At 45.3% G+C, this 26229-nt stretch overlaps 1 protein-coding gene across 1 annotated transcript in view; it reads left to right on the top strand.

Moving 5' to 3' along the window:
• LOC310798358 (clavesin-1-like) overlaps window positions 1-17894 on the top strand; it is a gene marked incomplete at both ends in the record, with an annotated part of 23458 nt that extends 5564 nt beyond the window's left edge. The window contains 5 exons of the mRNA XM_083660895.1: window positions 8385-8552; window positions 9511-9685; window positions 9956-10066; window positions 13087-13310; window positions 17813-17894. Of these exons, the coding sequence (XP_083517021.1) occupies window positions 8385-8552; window positions 9511-9685; window positions 9956-10066; window positions 13087-13310; window positions 17813-17894 (760 nt within the window). The remainder of the gene's footprint in view (window positions 1-8384; window positions 8553-9510; window positions 9686-9955; window positions 10067-13086; window positions 13311-17812) is intronic.
• Between the last annotated feature and the right edge of the window lie 8335 nt (window positions 17895-26229).

Genomic DNA, 26229 nt, shown 5'->3' with positions numbered 1-26229 from the left:
GATGGCGGCAGGTTACCACGCAGGGTGCTGGCACACCAACGGGAGCAATTTGGGGTTCAGTATCTTGCCCAAGGTCACTTTGACATGCAGACTGGAGGAGGCGGGAATCGAACCACCAACCTCTTTTATCCAAGGCGATTAGTGGCCGGCCCGCTCTACCTCCTGAGCTACAGCCGCCCCATCTCCAATATCAGGCTATCTTGGCTTGTGGAGTGTCGATTGGATCAAATAACATAATCATGATCCCATAGGCATCCAGGAATTGAGCGAGGGGGGCTCCTTATTCTAAGCTTTGTCTGGGGGGAGGCCCACAGTCTCAGACTTTGAAAAGCCCTGTGTTAAGGTCCTTACATATGGGCTGATTTATGTGCCACCTCAAATTGAATTTGAATTGCTCAACTTGAATTCGAAATTTTGAATTTTGAATTTGAATTGCTCTTTTTGAATTCGAAATTTTTCATTTTGAAATTGAATTGCTCTATTTGAATTCAAATTTTTTCATTTTGAAATTGAATTGCTGTTTTTTATTTTGAAATTTTTATTTTTTAATATGAATTGAAAAACTGAATCTGAATAGCATAATTTTAAACTGAATTTATTTGCTTTGAAATTATTCAGTTTCCACATTCCTATTTCAAAATTCAATTCAAAATTTTCAGAATCTTGTATTCAAAAATTTCAACATGTGTGTGCGCCATCCGGGTCCTCAAGGAGGAAGAGGAGGAAGGAGGAAGAGCAATCGAGCGCTGATTGACCTAACTCCTTTTTGGCCGCCATTTTTTCGTACAGGCAACAGGTAAGATCTTACAATTCTCGTTTGCAAATTCCTTACTAAATTCACTTCTGTCAACTTTAGAGGTGATTAACCGACGCTTAGATTATTGTAGATCTCATATTTGTCAGTATTGTGAAAAAATGTGACGTGTTTCTGTTGTAAAGAGCTGCAGGGCTTGGCTCGTGAGCATTCCACTAGACTGCCATGTCACTCTCCGTGCAGCGGGAGTAACCGCTGCTGACGGCCGTCAAAGAGGCTTGTCTCCCGGGTTGCTTGGTCCATGTAACACAGCCCTAGCTGGCTATCCAGCGCCGCCGGGTCTGGTCACTGCGACTGTAAAGCCCCATTTAATTTCATACCACGGTCATGCTGCCTTTGCCGATGTTGGTGATTCAAATTCGTGTAAAGTTTTCCAGGGTGTGTGAGTGTGGAGGCGGGCATAGGTGTAGCTAATGTAACGCGGGGGAACGGCGTTCCCACACTTCTCCAAGGGGTGTTTTGTGCGTTATTATTTACGACAGCATGAAGAAGAGTGCTACTGCGATGCGTTATTATGGGACCCACCACGGTTCTTCCCAAGAAGAAAAACAACAAACACCTGAATAATGTCATGGGCAAACTGGAGGAGTGCAGAAACGCCCGTTGAGCCGTGGGTGGCGGCAGTACAAATCAATTGGCAACTTTGATGATATTTCATCTGCGCATTGAAGCCGTGGTCTCCCCCCTGTGCGTAATTGGGCAGCGCCAGCTCACCTGATCCAGCCGCTTTGATCGCTGTTACAGCTCCCGATTCGTAGGCTACAAGCTGATATGAACTTATATTGCTACAATTAACGCATTAACAGTGTGTAACAGAATACATTCAGTGTGCAACAGAATAGCCTACATTCTGACTGTGTGTTATGGAACGCATCTACCAGCGCCCACAACGCCAACTGGGCCAATTTAGAGAAAGCGTGTTAAACCAGAATATGGGACTATCTGGAGAAAACAAAACAAAACAAATGAACAATCTGAGCTGGCGATGTTCGTTTGTTGTGGAATGCGCAGTGCATGGAGACCTGCACTATCTACTGTATAGATACAATACTTAAAGACAAGAAAGCAAGTTTTATAAAACAAATAAATAACTTGTGTAAATAATAATCTGCTGAATGTATAGGGCTGTACTGCTGCTGTACCATTATCTTATAGGCTACATCTTATATTTATACTAAGAATTATAGAACTATCACTTATATTCAAAATGTTCATACTGCATTGCTGCATTCTCATAGCACATTACATCATAATCAATAGTCTGTCAGCTTGTGTGTTCTTAACAGTAATAGTCCTCTCTCCTCTCTCCAGAGTAAGGATTATGGCAGAGAACAAGATTAAAGAACAGACCAGGGGCAATTCACTTTTAAATGTGAGTATTGTATTGGTATCGCTTATTGCAGTGATACTTGCAATTGCAGTAGATGCTTCTACACACAAGGGCTGGATTTGGCCCCCGGGCCTTGAGTTTGACACATGTGAGCTACAGGATAATCAGTCAGTTTTAATTACTTACCTATACAAAGCACATAACTGAAATAGCCACTAGATGGGATACAAACCTTTGTTTTGTTGACAACTCTGATATCTTTTGGCTATCTCAAGCCAGCAGTATCAGTATAAACTTAGACTTGACCTAATTTAATAATATGGCATCAGCCGACCCAGTAGCTCAGATATAAAATCAAATAGCTGGTGAATAAACTTAGTCCTGAACTGCTGAGCGGGCTATCTCAAGCCAGCAGTATCAGTATAAACTTAGACCTAGACTACCTAGACCTGAATTAGCAGTATAATATTAGTCATCCTAAATAATCCTAATAAATTTTGATTTGACCTAATTTTATTGTTGTCTATAGAGTTAGTTCCACCTCTGCGCAGATTCCCCCGCTCTCTTCTCTCTCTCCCCCTCAGGTGTCCTTCATTGGCCTGACGTACACCCCACCGCTGCAGCCCTACTGTAGGTCCGGCCGTCATCGCCCTAGCCACCTGTCGTCACTCTAGGCCATCTACCCACTACTCCTTCTACTGTCTGACACCCCGGGCTCATCACCATCACCGACCCCTATCCTCATCATCCTGGTCACCTGCTTGCCTAAGGGAAGGGGGGGGCGCCCCCCCAGCCCCCCCCCCCCCGCCGCCTCATCATCACCTCCAACTCCTATCCTCCCCTCCTCTTAATCATCACCTCCGACTCCTATCCTCCCCTCCCCTCCTCTTAATCCATGTCACCAACGCGGACTCATGGATTCCTCAGATCATCCTCATGGAACTCCCAATCTTGTTACCCCTTTTTGTCACCTAGCTAATTAACTAGTATTCTCTAAACCTACGAACACTTAAAGACTGCATTTTCTATTTCTTTTTGGACTCTACTTTTTAGATTTCAACTCCCTTCCCTGATCTTAGGATAATTTAAAAATTACATTTTTATATCCCTTCTGTTGGACTCTTTTTTACATTTTCAATTTTCTGTTCTCTTGTACATTTTATTTCCATAATAAACCATTCACAGAGTTTCATTATCGGAAACTCTGTGCATGGTTTAGCCCGGCATCTCTCGGCCTGTCTCGGAGGGGAGTCCCCAGATGGGGGTCCGCTGCTGTGGCCTGGGTGGGCCCGTCCCCCGCGTGGCCTGCTCTCACGCTCTCAGTCACTATGCTGGTGGCTGGGGGCTGGGGGGGCGGGTCGCGTGGGGGCTGGGTCCGTCCGGGCCGCAGCAATTGGCCCCTAGCACAACGACCTCACAAGGTTCCTCCTCAGCCAAGTCACTGGGGCAATCCATGCGGCGATCCATATGGTGGAAAGGTTTTCTTGCGTTCACTGGGGGTGAGGGGGTGCCGCTGTGTCCCGGCCTGGCCTTCCCTCCCACGCCCTATGTGGGCGGGGGCCGGGTCGGGGGGCATCGGTGCTCTTCATCACTGGTCGAGGGCTGCCGGTTGGTTTAGAACAGCTTAGGTAGGCGATAGATTAGCTACAGCCTAAGGCTGACCTGTTAGTGTTCAGGCTAAAATCAGACTAGAGCAGGGTAGGATAGGCCAGATTAGGCTGTAGATTAGCTAGATACTATGTCCCAGTTAGCTCTGGTTAATGCTTAGAGTAGTCAGTTGTCTGATCTTCTCCCCCCCCCCCTCTCTTTCCCCCTTCCCCCGCTTCTTCCCTTCTTCCCCCTTCTTGTTCTCCTCTCTTTCCATGCTCTTTCCTCCCCCACTCTCTTTCCATGCTCTTTCCTCCCCCACATCCCACCGCCCCCCCCTCCCTTCTCCTGCTCTCTCCTCATTCTCCCCCCCTCTGCTCCTTCTCCTCTTCTCCCCTATTTTCCTGAATCCCTGCCACTTCCTGCTCTCCCTTCTCTCACATTCCCCCTGCTCTCCTTCCCCTGCACCCTCCCACCTCTCCTTCTCTGCCTCTCTGTCCTCCCCCCTCTCTCACATTCCCCCTGCTCTCCTTCCCCTGCACCCTCCCACCTCTCCTTCTCTGTTCTCTCCTCCTCCACATTTCCCATTTTCCCCCCACCCTCGCCCTAATCCGGGCCCGTATCCTACTCCCTCCCTCCACCCTAGACCCTACCTCTACTCTCTGTCCTCCCCCCTCTCTCACATTCCCCCTGCTCTCCTTCCCCTGCACCCTCCCACCTCCCCTTCTCTGTTCTCTCCTCCTCCACATTTCCCATTTTCTCCCCACCCTCGCCCTAATCCGGGCCCGTATCCTACTCCCTCCCTCCACCCTAGACCCTACCTCTACTCTACCTCCCCTGTACCCTTCCACCTCTCCTTCTCTGTTCTCTCCTCCTCTCTGTCCTCTCCCCTCTCTCACATTCCCACTGCTCTCCTTCCCCTGCGCCCTCCCACCTCTCCTTCTCTGTTCTCTCCTCCTCTCTGCCCTCTCCTCCCTCTCACATTCCCCCTGCTCTCCCTCCCCTGCACCCTCTCCTTCTCTGTTCTCTCCTCCTCCACATTTCCCATTTCTCCCCACCCTCGCCCTAATCCGGGCCCGTATCCTACTCCCTCCCCTCCCCCAACCCTAGACCCTACCCCTACCCTGGCTCTCCCTCCCCTGCACCCTCATCTCTCCTCCTCTGTTCTCTCCTCCTCCACATTTCCTATTTTCTCCCCACCTCCCCCCTCCCCTCCCTCCTCCCTCTCCCTCCCTCCTCCACTCTCCTGCTTTCTTCAAATGTTCAAATGTTATCTTTATTCTGTATATTCTTGTTACTGTGTGTTAGCTAGAATCAGCTAGACATACTTTCTGTGAAGCCCTCTGAGACATGCTTGTGAATTAGGGCTATATAAATAAACTTGACTTGACTTGACTTGACTATCTGCTGCCTTTTGTTTGTTTGTTTCTTGGGCCAAAAAGAAAGGGCCAGGTACAGCAGTGGAGGAAGAGGAGGAGGAGGAGGAGGAAGGAGAGACAGGAGCGTGTGAGCCAGGGCCACCAAAGAAAGCAAAGAAGGACGAGATGCTGGAGCTGCCTATGGACGACATGAGACTCCGAAGGAGAGAGCCGGCCGCTTCTTTGCTCTCTTAGAAAGACTAATTGAAAAGTAAAATAATATATATATTTATGTTAGTATTATTGTTCGTATTGTTCTTTTTGTTATTATTCTGCTGAATCATCATAGCGACATGAATGTCTGCTTGTTTACCTTGGTTTTGCACATTCAGGTTTTGTTCTATTTTCATGAATGTTTTTTTTATCCATGTATAGATTATTTCGTACATGTACAGTTTGTTATATAATAAATATTTTGTTTAAGATAATCTTTTTTCTTTCTTTTTACACGGCACAACAATGTTATGGTGCAAAGAGATCATTTAACAGAAAACAAATTCATATTTACTGTCTCCAATAGGGGGCCTGTGGGAAATGTATGTCAAGCAGGTTTTACAGTTTATAGATCTGAATATACTGTGTCATAGTTAGTAGATCTTCACTGCATATGAATGTAAACGTGCATTGGAAAAAGCTTTGGCTCCAGAATATGTATGGACAGTTTTCTCTTTCTATTTGAGTCTTGCAGATAAGAGTGTTTTTATAGACTGTTTTCACAGAATTGTCAATCCTGTCCTAGGAGTCCAGATCCCTCTATGCTTCCCTGATGTCCTTATGAGTAGTTGATCTGATGATTATAACCTGAACTTGGGCAACACAAACTGTTAAGCCCTGAGACTTCACTAGACAGAGCATGACAACAGTGGTAGTAATAATTTATTTTGTCCTCTAAATAGTTATTCAAACATGTAGAAATAAATAATGCATCACATCTAATGGAGGGGGATACTGAAAAAGTGAACCAATTTATAAAATATGTACATATAAATAAATCTGGCATAAAATGTCTTCTAGTGGGGCATCATCTTGGGTGGTGTTTGGGGTGCATATAGGGGTCTGGTCTGGGGGGAAAGGAGAAGAAAAACATGTTAAACAATAGCAAGATACGATATGCCATGTCACTTTCTCCCATGGGCTTTGAGAGGGAGGCTAGCTATCTATCTAAGGCCTAGTCTAGGCTATCTATAGCAAAAACCCTGTAAGGTTAGGCTTAGGCTATATGAAATGAAAAGTGAACTGACATTAGCCATATTAACCACGTTAACATTTAGAAAGCTAAAAGTAAGTGACACAGCTTAACCAATAATTTACCTGCTCATCCTCTCCCAGCCTGAGAAACATGCGGCGGCGGTGAAGCTCCAACTCTTCCATAAAATAAAACAAAATGATTAGCAAAACAATTTGCTCTGGCTCCATGTTATTAGGCTGTCTGTTCGTGCCTTAAACTTTTGAGACAGTCCGGTGCGGGAGATGGGATTCCCAGATTCGCTTGCACTGTCAACTGGTTGCTAAGGAAACCATTGTGGGGGCGTGAACAGCTAGACACAGCAGTAGTAGGCTAGACCGTCTCGTTTCGCTCAGTCTCAAGGCTGCGCACTCCCCTGACTGGTCCGCGGAGGACAGACCTTTGTAGACCGCAGCCTTGGTGGACTGCAGCACCTGAATTGGGACACATACTGTATAAACATCCTTGTTCAACTCAAAGTGGTCTTCTATGATTGTAGCGAACCTGAATACAACAAGACCAAATAGTTCTAGCGGGAGTGGGTGTGTGGTGCCTCGGCCAAAAAGGAGTTAGGTCAATCAGCGCTCGATTGCTCTTCCTCCTTCCTCCTCTTCCTCCTTGAGGACCCGGATGGCGCACACACATGTTGAAATTTTTGAACACAAGATTCTGAAAATTTTGAATTGAATTTTGAAATAGGAATGTGGAAACTGAATAATTTCAAAGCAAATAAATTCAGTTTAAAATTATGCTATTCAGATTCAGTTTTTCAACTCACATTAAAAAATAAAAATTTCAAAATAAAAAACAGCAATTCAATTTCAAAATGAAAAAATTCGAATTCAAATAGAGCAATTCAAATTCAAATAGAGCAATTCAATTTCAAAATGAAAAAATTCGAATTCAAATAGAGCAATTCAATTTCAAAATGAAAAATTTCGAATTCAAAAAGAGCAATTCAAATTCAAAATTCAAAATTTTGAATTCAAGTTGAGCAATTCGAATTCAATTTGAGGTGGCACATAAATCAGCCCATACTTACACATCAGGAGCGATGCGAATATACGGCACGAAATTGCGATGCGAGTTTAGACCCACCTGTCACTCACAGCCACAGATGTGTACAGGTCGGAAGCGAATTTCTGAAAAATCGTCCGTGGTTCGAAAAAATAAATGCCGCAAATAACGCTCAGCGAAACTTTGCCATTGGTATGCACGGTTGCATTGACTGATAAAGGTTCGGAAAATATTATTGACGTGCAGATTAATCGCATGAAAAAAACACTCCCGATGTGTAAGGACCTTTAGATGAAAAAATAAAAAATAAAGACTGTTTGATCTAACAATTTTAGAGCTGTTATTGTAAAACTAAAACATACACAATTTGATATGAGCCCGGGCTGTCTTCACTAAGGCTTATCTTCTCTCTCTGCCTGTTTGTCTTCACTCCCCTCTCCTCCCTTCCCTCTGTTCCCTCTCTCCTCCTCTCCTCTCTCTCTGTTCCCTCTCTCCTCCTCTCCCCTCCCTCTGTTCCCTCTCTCCTCCTCTCCTCTCTCTGTTCCCTCTCTCCTCCTCTCCTCTCTCTCTGTTCCCTCTCTCCTCCTCTCCTCTCCTCTCTCTCTGTTCCCTCTCTCCTCCTCTCCTCTCTCTCTGTTCCCTCTCTCCTCCTCTCCTCTCCTCTCTCTCTGTTCCCTCTCTCCTCCTCTCCTCTCTCTCTGTTCCCTCTCTCCTCCTCTCCCCTCCCTCTGTTCCCTCTCTCCTCCTCTCCTCTCTCTGTTCCCTCTCTCCTCCTCTCCCCTCCCTCTGTTCCCTCTCTCCTCCTCTCCTCTCTCCTCCCTCTGTTCCCTCTCTCCTCCTCTCCTCTCTCCTCCCTCTGTTCCCTCTCTCCTCCTCTCCTCTCTCTCTGTTCCCTCTCTCCTCCTCTCCTCTCCCCTCCCTCTGTTCCCTCTCTCCTCCTCTCCCCTCTCTCTGTTCCCTCTCTCCTCCTCTCCTCTCTCTCTGTTCCATCAGGAACTCGTTCACAGACATCCTGCGGGCGATCCTCCTCTCCCTGGAGGTGCTGATAGAGAATCCTGAGCTGCAGATCAACGGTTTCATCCTGATCATCGACTGGAGCAACTTCTCCTTCAAACAGGCTTCAAAGCTGACGCCCAACATCCTCAAACTGGCCTTCCCTCTGTTCCCTCTCTCCTCCTCTCCTCTCTCTCTGTTCCCTCTCTCCTCCTCTCCCCTCCCTCTGTTCCCTCTCTCCTCCTCTCTCTGTTCCCTCTCTCCTCCTCTCCTCTCTCTCTGTTCCCTCTCTCCTCCTCTCCTCTCTCTCTGTTCCCTCTCTCCTCCTCTCCTCTCTCTCTGTTCCCTCTCTCCTCCTCTCCTCTCCCCTCCCTCTGTTCCCTCTCTCCTCCTCTCCTCTCTCTCTGTTCCCTCTCTCCTCCTCTGCCCTCCCTCTGTTCCCTCTCTCCTCCTCTCCTCTCTCTCTGTTCCCTCTCTCCTCCTCTCCTCTCTCTCTGTTCCCTCTCTCCTCCTCTCCTCTCTCTCTGTTCCCTCTCTCCTCCTCTCCTCTCTCTCTGTTCCCTCTCTCCTCCTCTCCCCTCCCTCTGTTCCCTCTCTCCTCCTCTCTCTCTGTTCCCTCTCTCCTCCTCTCCTCTCTCTCTGTTCCCTCTCTCCTCCTCTCCTCTCCTCTCTCTCTGTTCCCTCTCTCCTCCTCTCCTCTCTCTCTGTTCCCTCTCTCCTCCTCTCCTCTCTCTCTGTTCCCTCTCTCCTCCTCTCCTCTCTCTCTGTTCCCTCTCTCCTCCTCTCCCCTCCCTCTGTTCCCTCTCTCCTCCTCTCTCTCTGTTCCCTCTCTCCTCCTCTCCTCTCTCTCTGTTCCCTCTCTCCTCCTCTCCTCTCCTCTCTCTCTGTTCCCTCTCTCCTCATCTCCTCTCCCCTCCCTCTGTTCCCTCTCTCCTCCTCTTCCCTCCCTCTGTTCCCTCTCTCCTCTCTCTCTGTTCCCTCTCTCCTCATCTCCTCTCCCCTCCCTCTGTTCCCTCTCTCCTCCTCTTCCCTCCCTCTGTTCCCTCTCTCCTCATCTCCTCTCCTCTCCCTCTGTTCCCTCTCTCCTCCTCTCCTCTCTTTCTGCGCCCCCCCCCCCCTCCATCAGGAACTCGTTCACAGACATTCTGCGGGCGATCCTCCTCTCCCTGGAGGTGCTGATAGAGAATCCTGAGCTGCAGATCAACGGTTTCATCCTGATCATCGACTGGAGCAACTTCTCCTTCAAACAGGCCTCAAAGCTGACGCCCAACATCCTCAAACTGGCCATTGAGGGCCTGCAGGTAAACACATTAGAAATGGCAACAGTGAAGAGAGCCAGCGCCCACCAGGTTGTTAGATTGACTTGTTCTTTTATTAAATTACATAAAACATAGCGAACAACGCGCTTTGCAGTAGCTTCATCAAGTTTGCTTTACGAACCTGAAAGTAGTTTCACAATATGCAGCAGACAGGCATCATCAGCACTGAGGCCTGAAAGTAGAACTCTCTGTTGTGGAGGCCTCTTCACCTCCATCGTGTCTCCTCTTCCCCTCTCCTCCTCCTCTCTTCAGGACAGTTTTCCCGCTCGGTTTGGAGGAATCCATTTTGTGAATCAGCCCTGGTACATCCACGCCATGTACACCATCATCAAACCTTTCCTCAAAGACAAGACCAGGAAGAGGGTAACACACTCACGCACACACGCACCCACACACGCACTCATTGATTGATTGATTGATTGATTGATTGATTGAAACCTTTATTTCGCCCCATGGGGAGATTCTGGTGTCTAAAAACAGCAACAGCAGCTGGGACTAGAGTAAAGGACACAGGCAGACGACATAAAAGTTAGGTCGATAGATTAAACAATAAAACGTTAAAATAAATAAGAAAAATAAAATGTAACAAATAAAATGTCTGATTTGAAAATGTCAGTTCATTTATTTCAATAAATGAGAGACTAGTAGAAAGTTTGATAAGCTTTAATGATACAACAAACAACAATTAATTTTGGTGTATGACTCCATGATATTATGACGCTCCTCCTGAGATGATGAGAGGAGGGCGTCAGCGATGAACCGGATAGAAAATCCCCCCATAGGGAATTCTTCAGGAGTCATGATGTTAGTGGTGGTCAGGGGAGGAGGTGGGGCGAAAACAACTGCTTCAGCAATGATGATCAGCAGCTGAGGGAGACACGTAGCACATAGGCAGCACATATAGTAAGAAATGGATTCTGATATACTGCCCGGTTAGGCAGAGCCAGATTAACACCCCCAGGGGCCCCGGGGCACTGAAGCTCCCAGGGGCCCCCCTACCCATCGTCCGGATGTTTGGATGTTTTTTCGCCATATTTAGAGGAATATCTCATTTTAAATTAACATTAGTATTATACTGTTATGTTATTATTCCGTTTCTGAGATTCAGTTTCTCACTCACTCATAGGTGATTCTAGGCTTTGCAAAGAGGTAGCACCAACAGGATAAAGATATTAGTCTGACTGGGGAAATTTTGTACAAAGAAATTTTGTACATTTTAAAGTAAAATGCATGAATCTGATGCACTCTGAGAGCAAAAGGAAGAGGCTAATCTTCACATTAATATCCTCTTCACTGTGCTGTGGCTTTACAATGATGAAAAAATAATTTACATTACATTTCCAATACAAAACAGCAGAGGGTGCCGCAGCACCACAAGCACCCCCACTTCCCGCGCCCCTGGTCACCACTTGCCCACAGGCATCCAATGAGACTAAATCATCAGACTTAATATTCTTGGAAACACATTTTATTTTGTCCTGATTGGTCTTAGATTTGTGTCATAGTTCTGTGGAGCCCAACATGAGCCCCTTCACCCCGAGGGCCCCGGGGCACCTGCCCCGGTTGCCCTATGGTTAATCCGGCCTTGCGGTTAGGTGATTGGCTCAGCAGGCAGGAATAGATTGGCTATTGCCAGAGAAGGTAGCGTGGAAGACTGTGATTGGATGGGGAGAGAGCGTGAATGAAAGGGGGCATGCCTAACAATGAATGGGTTATACAACCTCAAAGGACAGGGGCGTGCACTGTGCTATAACAAGTCGGCTTTGGCTGCAAGGTAGTCTCCATTATTGAAATTTGTTGTAAACATCACTTAAAAATGTTGTTTAATTTGAAAACGTACAAATAAATCAACTTGGTTAAGGTTTGGGTTAGGGTTAAAAAACAAGTTAAAGGAGAATTTCGTTTTTTTTTTACCTGGACCCATCTCCTGGCAATAATTATGATTTGGCCACTCACCCAGCGATGTCCGCGGCGTTTCTGGCCATCCTAGCGTTGTTTTGAGATCAATAGCGTCCAAGTCAGTTGTAAAATGAAGCTGATTTGGGGCCAAGTGTGAGCCTGTCTTTCCTGCATCTAAATAGCTATTTTTATTCCCGTTTTCGCCACATATGGTAATAATGTGATCCCTCAACATCCACCAGAGTGATATTTCGCCCTAGGCCATTTCCTGGACTTTCACAGGGATCAAATTACCTCAAACGTGATCTCGGTCACCAAGTCTTGTGAAGTCCCGCGATACTTTCCTGCCGGCTGGCCAACTACAGGTACACGCTTTGCGGTGGTGGTTTTAGCGTAACCTATGTGGGGTTTGGCGTAACCTATGTGGGATTCGAAATAACGAAGGTTATGCCAAACCCCACATAGGTTACGCTAAAACCACCACCGCAAAGCGTCCTACCTGTAGTTGGCCAGTCGGCAGGAAAGTATTGCGGGGCTGTCAAACGATTAATTTTATTAATCGCGATTAATCGTGCGATTAACTATAATTAATCGCGATTAATCGCATCTTTGTATTGCATGTTTAAAATGCTATTATTTTGCATTGCAAAGCATTTTTAATTAGATATTAATAATTATTACCAGTGTGTCGTGATTGGGAATCAAATGAATGCAAATAAATGTACTTTGTGATCTTGAATTTTAGATTTATTTTCAATTCAATAGAAGTGCAATGTAGACAGGAGGTCACAAAATGTCTACAAAATGCATCGAATAGAAAATAAATGCACAATAATTGTAAACACTCCAGAACGCTCCAGAACCGATACTTCCGGCGGCGGCGCTGTGGATCAGTCGAAACCCAAAATGACACAGCCGAAGAAGACTGTGCATCTGAGCTAAAAACTTTAGCACTTCCATGTGAATAATGGCTCGGTATTGGAAACTGTGTATTGATAACGTGTATATGGCGTGAAGCCATTGGAGCCGACCTCCCAGTGGTTAGAGGACCCGCGCATCCGAGACTCGGAAGGAAGAATGAGTAAGGAGTCTCGCGCTTGCTAGCTGGCCGCTAGCTACTTTTAGGTGATCGCTCGCCTCAAACTCGATGTACTTCGGTGATATTTTAATTCCGTTTTACACAAGGTGCAAACTACGGCTCTTGACTTATCCACTGTGCCATTTGGGAAGTAAAACGAGCCATTTAAAAGTGTATTGCTGTCGTTCTCTTCCATGCCTGCCTGCACAAGCAGGAGACAGGAAACCGAACGGCTTGACTACAAGTACGGTGCGACGAAGGGACAAAATAGCGGCATGCGATTAACGCGATGGAAAAAAAAAACTTTATGATCGGCGCGCGTTAACGCGTTAACGCTGACAGCCCTAGTAATAATCGTGACTTGACTTCCCCTCTCTGAGTGTAACCCTGTCCCGTCTGCCTTCAGATCTTCCTGCATGGTAACAACCTGAACTCGCTGCACCAGCTGCTGCAGCCTGAGTGTCTGCCGTCAGAGTTTGGCGGCACGCTGCCTCCGTACGACATGGGCATCTGGGCCCGCACCCTGCTGGGGCCCGACTACAACGACGAGACGGAGTACACCCTGACCTACCACGCCCTGCACGTCAGAGAGAGCCAGGGAGGCCCAGGGGACAAGGAGGCCATGAGGAGGTGAGGAGGACGTATGGGGAGAGAGGGTGGCAACTAGAGTAGAGAAAAGGGCTGCACTTGGTTTGATAAAATGTGCCTTGGACGATAGGATGAGAAAGTAGACAGCCCTAAATACAAGTGTAAACAACCACCAAGACACATTGACTGTTTTTTATGATTGATTTGACTCATTATAGCCTCCCATTACAGCCACGTAAAAAAATCTCTTCGAAAATCTCACTTAACTAAGATCACTGAGCTCTACCGATTATTTCCCCTTGATTTTATTCATGACAGACTTGATGACATTCACATTAATGCTGCTTATTCAGCTTACAAATACATGTTCTCCTACTATTCTCTGCACCTTTCATGCTGCCCTCTCTCCACTGCATTGCAAGACATTTTTTTATTGGAACCTGAGGAGGGATGCTGCCCCCCTCTCATTCTCACCATTCCCTCTCAACATTTACTCTACTCACAGCAATGTTTACTTTACTCACTTACTGTCACAGAGCGACCCCCCCAGATCAACTGGGGCTTGAAGGAGCGCTTGTTTCGTAGGTGAGGAGGGTGGAGCAGAATTGTATGAATGTGCACAGCAGGGAAATCAATGTACAACCTTATTTATACTGCACTGTAGCTTATTCAGAATATCAGAACCACACATGCGCCTATCCCAACAGCAGAACAGCGTAACAGTCCGGCACAGCTGCTAAATCAGGCGGCGCCCAAATTCTTTCGTATGAAGGGCCAAAAACGTATCTGGGTGGAGGGCAGTGAGCCAAAAATAAATATTACGTGAAATTACATTAGATTAAAATGTATTATAATTTATAGACAATTTACGTTCTAAATCTAACATACATTATCAAAATAATAAAAACGTTATCAGAACTTTTATTAAAAACTTATATTAAAGTTAGATTTAGACTTGATTGGAAACAAACATTTTCAAAGGGAAAGACACCTTTCGGACAGAAAGTGCATGATGCAACTCAAGGTGTGTAACCCTAACCCTACCCATAGAACCATTCTCATTCAGATACCTTGAGGTGAAAGGTCAAGGGACCCCTTTGGAAATGGCCAATTTGGAGCGTTATTTAGCCCCCTTCCCGACATGGTAGGTTGACATGGTTGGTACCAATCGATTCCTTAGGTCTTCTAGTTTCATCAGTATCATCATCATCATCATCATCATCATCATCAGTATATAAATGGGAGCTAGGCCTCTGTTTGTTTCTCTGTCTGTCCCACTGATGACATGATCAGTGATGTCATAAATCCCACTGATGACAAATTCACTTCTTCTTCTTATCGTGTCCACAAAGAAATGTCAGTTATAATGCTAAATGTGTTTCCGCCACAGCTGAACACACTGCTGTCCTTTCTCATCAAACTCTGCCAAGTCCGATGCTGTGCAGGGGTGTTCCAGCAGAGGGCATATCAGGAGGTGCTGCATGGTTTGTGGTTCGGTGCCGCAGTCACACACAACGTCCCTCTCATTCAAATATCCCCATTTTGCAAGAGTGGTTTTTGCTCGTCCAACACCAGATCTTAGTCTGTTTAGGCATTTCCAATCTGCATAGTTTGTGTCTGCTCCAGGGGGCAGTGCCTCGCTCACCTGTAGCTCCATTGTTGTTGCTGGTGGGAGGTGGCTAAGTTTCAAATTCACTGACACACACAAAGTCACGAGAGAGACTGAGGGAGAGGGAGAGAGAGGAGAGGGAGAGAGAGAGGGAGACATTGTGCGCGTGCCAATAGGGCAGGCAAGGCCACACAGCAGCCGAGCTGCGGGCATGGCCGCAAAGCGGCCGAGCTGCGAATGTGAGTTGCAGGGCCAGCTCGGCGAGCTGCAGGACAGGTGATTTTACATTTCTGGGCACTGGATTTGGCATTGGCTAATCCTGGCGTGTTCCGCCCCCAAATTGAGTGGGATTCAGTGTGTTGTGGTGCTATGCGAGTGGGATCCACAGAGTACCAGGCAGCCAGCTGCTTCTGTGTGGAGCGGAGCGGACAATCCGATGCATGAGTGCTTCCAGCCCGCCTGGAATCTCCGAGGGGCGACCCCTTACTTAACATTATCCTGGAATGCAGGTTTAACGAGCCAGTTACATGTCTTGCATTCTTAGACATTTCCGTTTGCATTATTTGGTATGTTACATACAATTGGCCAAGTTAGTAGTTAGTTTATGGGCTAGAAATTCTGCCAGGTTACTGACACTAGGTGGCATTTTCTCTTTCATTTGGAGGAGAAAATTCTCCTGAAATGAAGATTGATTGACAGCTGCTGCCATGTCGTGATATGATTGGTTGAAATTTGATAGTGCAATGTGACATCAGCAAACTGTAGATTACCTGTTATGAATGAAATCTTGAAAAATTTATTTTTGATGTGAAAAAGTATGAAAACGAAAGAAATTTGATTTTTGTGATTTTTGTTGCATACATAATTAAATAGGCGCACTGAATATCCAGGTATTTGAATTAAAATAAAATAAATTTTTCATTTTTGTGTTCAGCTCGACTTTAAACTGGAGTAATATGCAGTTAAGATCATCACTGGCATGTTTTTTTCTTCATTAGTGTGGGGCAAGGAAAGTAATTGAAATGATTTAACTTACATTAATTAAGTGCAGGGATGCAAAGTCATTGATAGTGAAAAAGGTGAGAGATACCAGGGCAGACATAAAACCACTCAGAAACACTCCTATCTTAGGATGAATACATGTCTTTGATGGAGGGAGGAAACCCACACGAACAAGGGGAGAACATGCAAACTCCACACAGATAGGACCTGGGACGGACCGGGGTTCGAATCCGGGACCTTCTTGCTGTGAGGCAACAGTGCTGACCACTGAGCCACCAGTGAGCCACTGTGTGGGAAAAGTTATCAGCTTTATAGAGAGCCGCATGGATGATGTATTTTTGTAGTCAGAATGCGGAAGTCCCGGACTTCCTGGTTCTTCACTGTTTCTGTCTATGGGATTTTTGAATGGGTTTTTGCCGCGATGCTTCTAATAATCTCTCTGGGCAACGCTGGCTTAATCAAACGCGAACCAGAGTTCAGTCGGAGAATCTTCACACATGAGGACCACTTTCATGAGTTTTGTAGCGTAAATGCGAGCCCTAGAAGTAAAAAGCTCGAGCTAAGCTAATCCAGAACTACACACTGTCACATAGGCTTCCACGTCACGTCAGCGCTCAACCTGGACTGTTGTTGATGTGTGCACTGATTACCCCGGGCTGAACGGGCTGAACCAGGTGAGGGAAAGAGAATTTCCGTGTTCGTCCTTTGAAGTGGTGACGTTATTGACGTATATATCCACATCGACTCAACAGTGTAGTCTCATTTAGCCGTTTGCTAGCTAGCCGGCCTTTTAACGGCACGTAAAAGCTTCAAAACTCATAAAAGTGGTCCTCGTTTGTGAAGATGATATTACTAAACACTGGTTCGCGTTTGATTAATCTTGCGTTGCCCAGAGAGATTATTAGAAGCATCGCGCCAAAAACCCATTCAAAACTCCCATAGGCGAAAACAGTGAAGAACCAGGACTGTTAGCATCGATGATTTCCGGACTCATTCCTGCGGCTCTCTATTGGAATAATGAAAAAGGACATTGATGGAGGCCAATGAAGTGAATTCTTTCAGTGTACATTTGTTTGCTCTCCAAACTCCACTCCATCATGAACAATCCAGCCCACCCACTCCATGCCCTGGAGGTGGTTCAGCTGAGCACCTTCAGTCGTAGGCTGATCCCACCCAAGTGCAGGACTGAACGTTACAGAAAGTCCTTCCTGTTAGCTGCTATTAGGTTGTTTAATCAACACATCAAATAATGTCTTTATATGCTGTGCACTTCCCTGCACTTTAGATAACTGTGCAATGTACCGGGGTGTATATATATGTGTGTATGTATATGTGTATATATATATATATATATATATGTATGTATGTGTGTATATATATGTATATATATATATATATTATTATTATTTTTATTTTATTTTTACTGTAGGTTCTTTGCTGTGTGTGTGTGTGTGTGTGTGTGTGTGTGTGTGTGTGTGTGTGTGTGTGTGTGTGTGTGTGTGTGTGTGCGTGTGTGTGTGTGTGTGTGCGAGTGTTTGTGTGTGGATGTTGCTGATTATATTATATTTTTAATCTTGTTGGCCAGTGGTGCCTGTTCTTTGTCTAGATACTGTAAGTCACTTTATGCAGGAATTTTTGCACTTTAGTGTTATTGACATTATTATTGCTGCACCTTTTTCTTAGTGCTTGATAGTACTTTTTGTGTGCCTTGCTGCATGTTTCGATGTCCTCATGTTTTTTCCTGTTTTTGTCCTGACATGTTGAATGTAGCTGCATTACGTGACACATGAATTTCCTGCAAAGGATCAATAAAGTATCTATCTTGTCTCTCAGTTGGAGGCAGTGTCCTGAAATAGCTCTACTCGAAAACGGGAAAAACATTGTGCTCCTGACCAGATCATCATTTGTCTTGGTTTTGTCTGCTGTGTTTCAGGTCTCAGTCTGCGGTGGAGCCGGGGACTCTGCGACAGACAGACAGAGAGACCAGCACACAGCCACTACTGGCCCTGGACTGAGCGCACGCACGCACACACACACGTGCACACACACACACGCGTGCGCGTGCACACACACACATACACACACACACACACACACACACACACACACACACACACACACACACACACACGCTGTACACAGCTGTAACACACACAACAGTGCTATCACGCATTATCATGCACATAAAGATGCTCACACACACACACAAACACATCATGCCAAAACATGTGATAGACCTGCCGTCAGTGTTACGTTTGGTCTAAACTTTACGCCGGTTGGTTGTTACGGTTGTGTTCATGCCATGGGATCATATAACATCATGATGATCCCATAGGCATCCAGGAATTGAGCGAGGGCAGCACTTTTTTCCAAGCTTTGTCCGTTGGGAAGCCCACAGTCTCAGACTTTGAAGGCCCCTGGTTTAGAGTAAAAAAAAAAAACGTAACACGCTGAGACACAAACTCCCGTGTAACGGTGAAGGGGACCCCACCCCTTGGCCCTCAGCAGCTTACTTCACTGTCACACTCCCGTGGCAACGCTCTCTGACGTTGTGGGAGTTCTGCTGGACTACCCTGCACGCCCCCTGCTGGTGCAGTACCTTCATACTACACGCGTGTACTCTTCACGCCTAGGCGAGCCAAAACCTGACACTGACGCTGACTATAGAATGCCAAAGTCACGCCCTCTTCCGCGTTCAGCATGTCTACTACCCGATCTGCTCACCTTCCCGATCTGCTCACCTGCCCGATCTGGCCACACAGCGCATGTGCTAGCGGGTCCGCCAACTTGCACAGCTACGTGCAGCTACGTGCAGCTACATGCAGCTACGTGCAGCTACGTGCACGCTGTACAGCTACGTGCAGCTACGTGCAGCTACGTGCAGCTACATGCAGCTACATGCAGCTACGTGCACGCTGTGCAGCTACGTGCAGCTACATGCAGCTACGTGCACGCTGTACAGCTACGTGCAGCTACGTGCAGCTACGTGCAGCTACATGCAGCTACGTGCACGCTGTGCAGCTACGTGCAGCTACATGCAGCTACGTGCACGCTGTACAGCTACGTGCACGCTGTACAGCTATGTGCAGCTACGTGCACGCTGTACAGCTATGTGCAGCTACGTGCACGCTGTACAGCTACGTGCAGCTACGTGCAGCTACGTGCACGCTGTACAGCTATGTGCAGCTACGTGCAGCTATGTGCACGCTGTACAGCTACGTGCAGCTACGTGCAGCTTTACAGCTACGTGCAGCTACGTGCAGCTACGTGCACGCTGTACAGCTACGTGCAGCTACGTGCACGCTGTACAGCTATGTGCAGCTACGTGCAGCTACGTGCACGCTGTACAGCTACGTGCAGCTTCGTGCAGCTATGTGCAGCTACATGCAGCTTCGTGCAGCTACATGCAGCTACGTGCGCGCTGTACGGCGACTTCACTTAGACAAGTGAATATATATATATATATATATATATATATATATATATATATATAATATTACAATGCGGATATATATATATATATATATATATATATATATATATAATATTACAATGCGGTGCTACCAGCCGCGTAAGGTGCTTATGTGCTTGTAAGAGATGTTGTGTGTGGGATCCCACGAATGGGGTCCATGAGAAATCAGCCGGGTGAGTCATCTGTCGCCCTTAACCTGGTCAAAGTAGGCCAGAAACGGGTCCCAGATAGTTGAAAATCTTTTAAGTGAGTTGGTCCTCAGGAACCTGAGTCTCTCCATCCGTATAAATGAAACCATGTCCGTCAACCACAGCTGAAAAGAAGATGTAGAGGGGGACTTCCATTCCTTCAGAATGAATGTCATGGCGACAGTCATCCCGTGTCAGAGACTATTGCACAGCCGTAGGGAGGAGCAGAGAGGATTCCGAGGAGCCGAAGATGGCGAGTTCACTAATCGGTTATTTAGGATGATGTAGTTAAACTCAGTTCATGGCAATAAACAAACCCTCCAACAACAATGGATTCCCTGACAGGAATAAGTTCTATAGTGTGTGTAACACACCCCACTTTACAGAGGTTACACTTCCTTATAGTGTGTGTAACACATCCCACTTTACAGAGGTTACACTTCCTCACACCTACCTAGGCTATATGAGGGATCAGCCGAGCAGCATTTTGGTAAACAAACCGCGTCACTGGGTGGCAACGGCAAACTAACCCTATGGAGCCCAAGTGGAGCGAGGCTTGAGTGTCTGACTCTAGCCAGTTAACTCTGTTTACATTTTAAAAACTGCGACAGTTCACACAACTTTAACACAACATGCATATATTATACATCAAACTCTTGAGCTAATTCTGCTCTCACTCAGAATGTCAAAATATAAGCGATGTGATGTATAGTTTTTGAGATATTAACGTTTGTTTGGCACAACTCATACTATTAACTGCCGCGGGGTTCAGCATTTCTGGGTGGCAAGTGACGTCACGCTGAACCTATAGTATAGGATGAATCAGCGTGACGTCACTTGCCACCCAGAAATGCAGAACCCCGCGGCAGTTATTAGTATGAGTTGTGCCAAACAAACGTTAATATCTCAAAAACTATACATGACGTCGCTTATATTTTGACATTCTGAGTGAGAGCAGAAGTAGCTCAAGGGTCTGATGTATAATATATACATGTCGTGTTAAAGTTGTGTGAACTGTCGCAGTTTTTAAAATGAAGTGAATTTAGTAAACAGCACAGCCGACGAGAGTGAGACACTCAAGGCTGGCTCCATAAAGTCCCATCATAAAGTTACCCGTTTCCACCCAGCGACACTGCTTGTTTACCAAAATGCTGCTCGGCTGATCCCTCGTATCTGGTTTTTACTGGTGTAGTGTGTTGGTCATGTTTAACAAGAAGTAGACTACCTTAATGTAGCTGCTTTGTTGTCAATTCATTCATTAAACATGAATCATTTGATTAGATTTTATGCACAGCCTGTGAGGTCCTGTAGTGCTTATCACTAAAAATTTAAATACAACATTTAACACCCTATCATATGATTCACTGGAATAAAAAAAAAAAATGTTTAAGCTACTACTTACATATACATATATGTCATTTTAAGTTAATTGTATCGAGACAACTCACCAAATTTGACCATTGCACAACTGATTAAAAAAAATCCCCACAAAGGGGGGGGGGGCCTTCAAGCATAAGCATTTCACGAAATGTCGACGGGAAAATAAATGGCGGATGAAATCCCTTGGTTCGTATGCTGAGCGGGGACGATGACGTGACTTTGGCACTCTATTACATTGTTTGGCGTGATACTGGGCTGCACACACACACACACACACACACACACACACACACACACACACACACACACACACAGAGTTATAAAGTGTGTGTGGTCTTCAACACACCGGTGTGTTTTTCCGCTTCAATTAAAAAAAAATCACTTTTCGCCTCGTTAGCCGAGTCCATCACGCCACACACCTGTCTGACCAGTTATGCCAAAAAGATAACAAGAAGTTATTTTCTTGTGTTTTTATATCAAAATCCTCTTCCTTGTCCTTCCTGGGAAACAGAGTATCTTCATCATGTACCAGGAGGCGTCAAAACTCAAACCAATAAAACATCACAGAGTTTTGATCACTCCCACTCGTCCACTCCTCCCATCCAATCAAACTGCCTTTCTCTCCCTGACTGATCTCCCATTGGTTCAGACTTTTGAAAGATTCCAGGGAGGAATCATCACATTAAGAGATGCTCTCAGAATGCCGTTTCATTGGGACTTTAAACAGCTGCCAACCCTAACAGAGGCCTGCTTGTCGATCATGGCATCACAGAATACACTTTCATTGTAACTTTGACTTTGCGTCGCGATGACATTCCATTTAGTTCACACATGAATAATCAACACAAGGCTGCCGTGGTAATGGATCCCCTAAGGTTTCCGTCTGGGAGATCAAAATGTCAGTGACCGAGTTTCAACAAGTCCAGCCACAGTCAGTCAGAGCGAGGCAGACGTCTCACTTTGGTAAAATATCTCCTTTCTGTTTGAATATGTCTTACAAATCACAATATAAGTTCTAATATTTACAGTAAGTTGCACGGCTGTAGTTAACTTTACAACTTGTTCTCCCTCCCAACTCGCCAAATACTCGCATTTGGTCAGGACCCCTTCGCGTTTCTTTTTTTAACACGCTGGGTACCCCTTTTTCATCGAATAGATTTCTATAGAACTCCCACAACGTGCAGGGTAGTCCAATATACTTCTATAGAACTCCCACAACGTGCAGGGTAGTCCAATAGACTTCTATAGAACTCCCACAACATGCAGGGTAGTCCAATATACTTCTATAGAACTCCCACAACGTGCAGGGTAGTCCAATAGACTTCTATAGAACTCCCACAACGTGCAGGGTAGTCCAATAGACTTCTATAGAACTCCCACAACGTGCAGGGTAGTCCAATAGACTTCTATAGAACTCCCACAACGTGCAGGGTAGTCCAATAGACTTCTATAGAACTCCCACAACATGCAGGGTAGTCCAATAGACTTCTATAGAACTCCCACAACATGCAGGGTAGTCCAATAGACTTCTATAGAACTCTCACAACGTGCAGGGTAGTCCAATAGACTTCTATAGAACTCCCACAACGTGCAGGGTAGTCCAATAGACTTCTATAGAACTCCCACAATGTGCAGGGTAGTCCAATAGACTTCTATAGAACTTCCACAATGTGCAGGGTAGTCCAATAGACTTCTATAGAACTCCCACAACGTGCAGGGTAGTCCAATAGACTTCTATAGAACTCCCACAACATGCAGGGTAGTCCAATAGACTTCTATAGAACTCCCACAACGTGCAGGGTAGTCCAATAGACTTCTATAGAACTCCCACAACGTGCAGGGTAGTCCAATAGACTTCTATAGAACTCCCACAACGTGCAGGGTAGTCCAATAGACTTCTATAGAACTCCCACAACGTGCAGGGTAGTCCAATAGACTTCTATAGAACTCCCACAACGTGCAGGGTAGTCCAATAGACTTCTATAGAACTCCCACAATGTGCAGGGTAGTCCAATAGACTTCTATAGAACTTCCACAATGTGCAGGGTAGTCCAATAGACTTCTATAGAACTCCGACAACATGCAGGGTAGTCCAATAGACTTCTATAGAACTCCCACAATGTGCAGGGTAGTCCAATAGACTTCTATATAACTCCCACAACATGCAGGGTAGTCCAATAGACTTCTATAGAACTCCCACAATGTGCAGGGTAGTCCAATAGACTTCTATATAACTTCCACAATGTGCAGGGTAGTCCAATAGACTTCTATAGAACTCCCACAACGTGCAGGGTAGTCCAATAGACTTCTATAGAACTCCCACAACGTGCAGGGTAGTCCAATAGACTTCTATAGAACTCCCACAACGTGCAGGGTAGTCCAATAGACTTCTATAGAACTCCCACAACGTGCAGGGTAGTCCAATAGACTTCTATAGAACTCCCACAATGTGCAGGGTAGTCCAATAGACTTCTATAGAACTCCCACAATGTGCAGGGTAGTCCAATAGACTTCTATAGAACTCCCACAATGTGCAGGGTAGCCCAATAGACTTCTATAGAACTCCCACAACGTGCAGGGTAGTCCAATAGACTTCTATAGAACTCCCACAACATGCAGGGTAGTCCAATAGACTTCTATAGAACTCCCACAATGTGCAGGGTAGTCCAATAGACTTCTATAGAACTCCCACAACGTGCAGGGTAGTCCAATAGACTTCTCTAGAACTCCCACAATGTGCAGGGTAGTCCAATAGACTTCTATAGAACTCCCACAATGTGCAGGGTAGTCCAATAGATTTCTATAGAACTCCCACAACATGCAGGGTAGTCCAATAGACTTCTATAGAACTCCTACAACATGCAGGGTAGTCCAATAGACAACTCCCACAACGTGCAGGGTAGTCCAATAGACTTCTATATAACTCCCACAACATGCAGGGTAGTCCAATAGACTTCTATAGAACTCCCACAACATGCAGGGTAGTCCAATAGACTTCTATAGAACTCCTACAACATGCAGGGTAGTCCAATATACTTCTATAGAACTCCCACAACGTGCAGGGTAGTCCAATAGACTTCTATAGAATTCCCACAAAAATGTGGTCAGTAAGGGCATTGTGGTCGGGGTAGCGGATGGACGTATACGTTTGACTTTGACCTGGGTTCAATCCCCAGCATTTTCAAAGTGCATTTCAACTGTAAATTACAGTTTTTAACACATGTTTTTCTTATTTAACCACGAACAAACTATTTCTCTAGCTTTAACACAAGTTGTTGGCTACGGTCTCGTTAATGGCATCAAAAAATGACAAGAAAAAGGTGCTCTACCAAGTGGGTTAAAAAGTGATGCCAAGGGGTGCTGACCAAACGTCAGTATTTGACCAGTTGCGAGAGAGAACCTGTTGATCTTTCACTAGCTTTTCAAAATAAAAGCATGTGTAAGTGACTTTATACACCTTTAACAGACAATACCTACTAGTGTTACTTTTCAACAGGCCATACGTTAATATGTATTAATCTCTATGTGTTGTCAATGACATGAAGTCATGTTGTGTTGAAATGTAACACGAATGTGTTCCAGACGCGTGGATGTTGAGCAGCAGCAGTTCACTCAGTTCAACCAGTGCTGCTTGGTCTGACCACTAGACTCTGGGGGAGACGTTTTTACTGGAAATAAGTTATTTGAAGATTGTATATTATTATTATTATTATTATTATTATTATTATTGCTATTGTTGTTATCATTATTGTTACACTGCAAAAAATTATACACTTTGCTAATTTATTTTGTTTACTATCAAAGATATTTGACGTCAAACCATCGCATCTGCAACAGCATTCTGCTTTGTTTCAGTCTGGATCTGAAACAAGGAAAAAATGCCTCCAGGTCTTCACTGACCAGGGATCAGATCTCCACTCCACTAATGTCATGTCTTCAGGGCTTCACTGACCAGGGATCAGATCTCCACTCCACTCTAATGTCATGGATTTCCTTTCAATGAATGTATAGAAGTAAACATTTACACCAACGTGGCTGTGTGTTGTGTTCACTGGCAGCCTATGTGTGTGTGTGTGTGTGTGTGTGTGTTTGTGTGTGTGAGAGAGAGAGAGAGAGAGAGAGAGAGTGTGGGTGTGTGTGTGTGTGCGTGTGCGTGTGCGTGTGCGTGTGTGTGTGTGTGTGTTTGAGTCAAAGAGGGTTAAAAGAGTCAGGAATCACATGGAATAGGACTGAGTCACAAGCCAAAAAACAGTTAGGAACCACTGGTGTAGAATGAACATATCTCGTATATACCGTACTAGAAATATTGCATGCTCATTTCAAGCATGCGAGGCAGCTATAATTGTGTGTGTGTGTATGCGTATGCATGTGCTATGCATGTATGTATATGCATGTATGTATGTATATGTATGCATGTAAGAGGGAATCTGAGTAAAACACTGAATGAAGGCTTTGCACCAACTCAGACTGGGTTAATCGTATAGTATGGACAATATCGTGAATGGGTGAATGGGGACACAATAGTGGACACTAAGTTTAGCAAAGTGAATTTGTTACAATCCAGTAGGTGGCGGTAATGCAACAACACTCCAAAGATGAATCAGTAAGAGAGGAACAGTCCTTCAATTCATACATCAGAAGGAAGTTATGCAGTTAGTTACTTACAGATTTAAACAGATGGTTCTAAAGACCCAGAGACAGGTAGAACAGCATCCGCAGCAGTAATCCCTGCATGTAGGAAGATATTTACTGATGATATAGCTATCTGTGTTTGCATGTGAAATTAAGGCCATGGTTCTGATGATATAGCTATCTGTGTTTGCATGTGAAATTAAGGCCATGGTTCTGATGATATAGCTATCTGTGTTTGCATGTGAAATTAAGGCCATGGTTCTGATGATATAGCTATCTGTGTTTGCATGTGAAATTAAGGCCATCACAGTCCCCTGTAAATCCCCAACAGATATGCCAGAACAGCATAACACACAGACACACCCACATGCCCAGACAACAACAGGTAGCCTAGGCTACAGTAGCTCAACATCAACCCGCTACTTTGTTTTAGCCTCCTTGGAGCTGATGAATGTAGGCTATACCTTCTGTGTTTAAAAGGCATCAAATAAATTCATTCATTCATTCAAATGAGATTGTGGGTCTCTGACTCTGCCCATATTGGAATTGATGGGAATAAGAGGGCGGATAAAGCAGCAAAAAGGGCTTTGAATAGTGGGCGTAGTCCTATGAATGTAAATCTTAGCCAATTAAAAGCTTAAGTGGTGATTAAGGGATCAATCAAAAAGATGTGGCAGG

This window comes from Poromitra crassiceps (genome assembly GCF_964638095.1).
Source record: "Poromitra crassiceps genome assembly, chromosome: 2".
NCBI lineage: Eukaryota > Metazoa > Chordata > Actinopteri > Beryciformes > Melamphaidae > Poromitra > Poromitra crassiceps.
The sequence above is the reverse complement of the archived record's forward strand: the minus strand, read 5'-3'. Positions and strand labels throughout refer to the sequence as shown.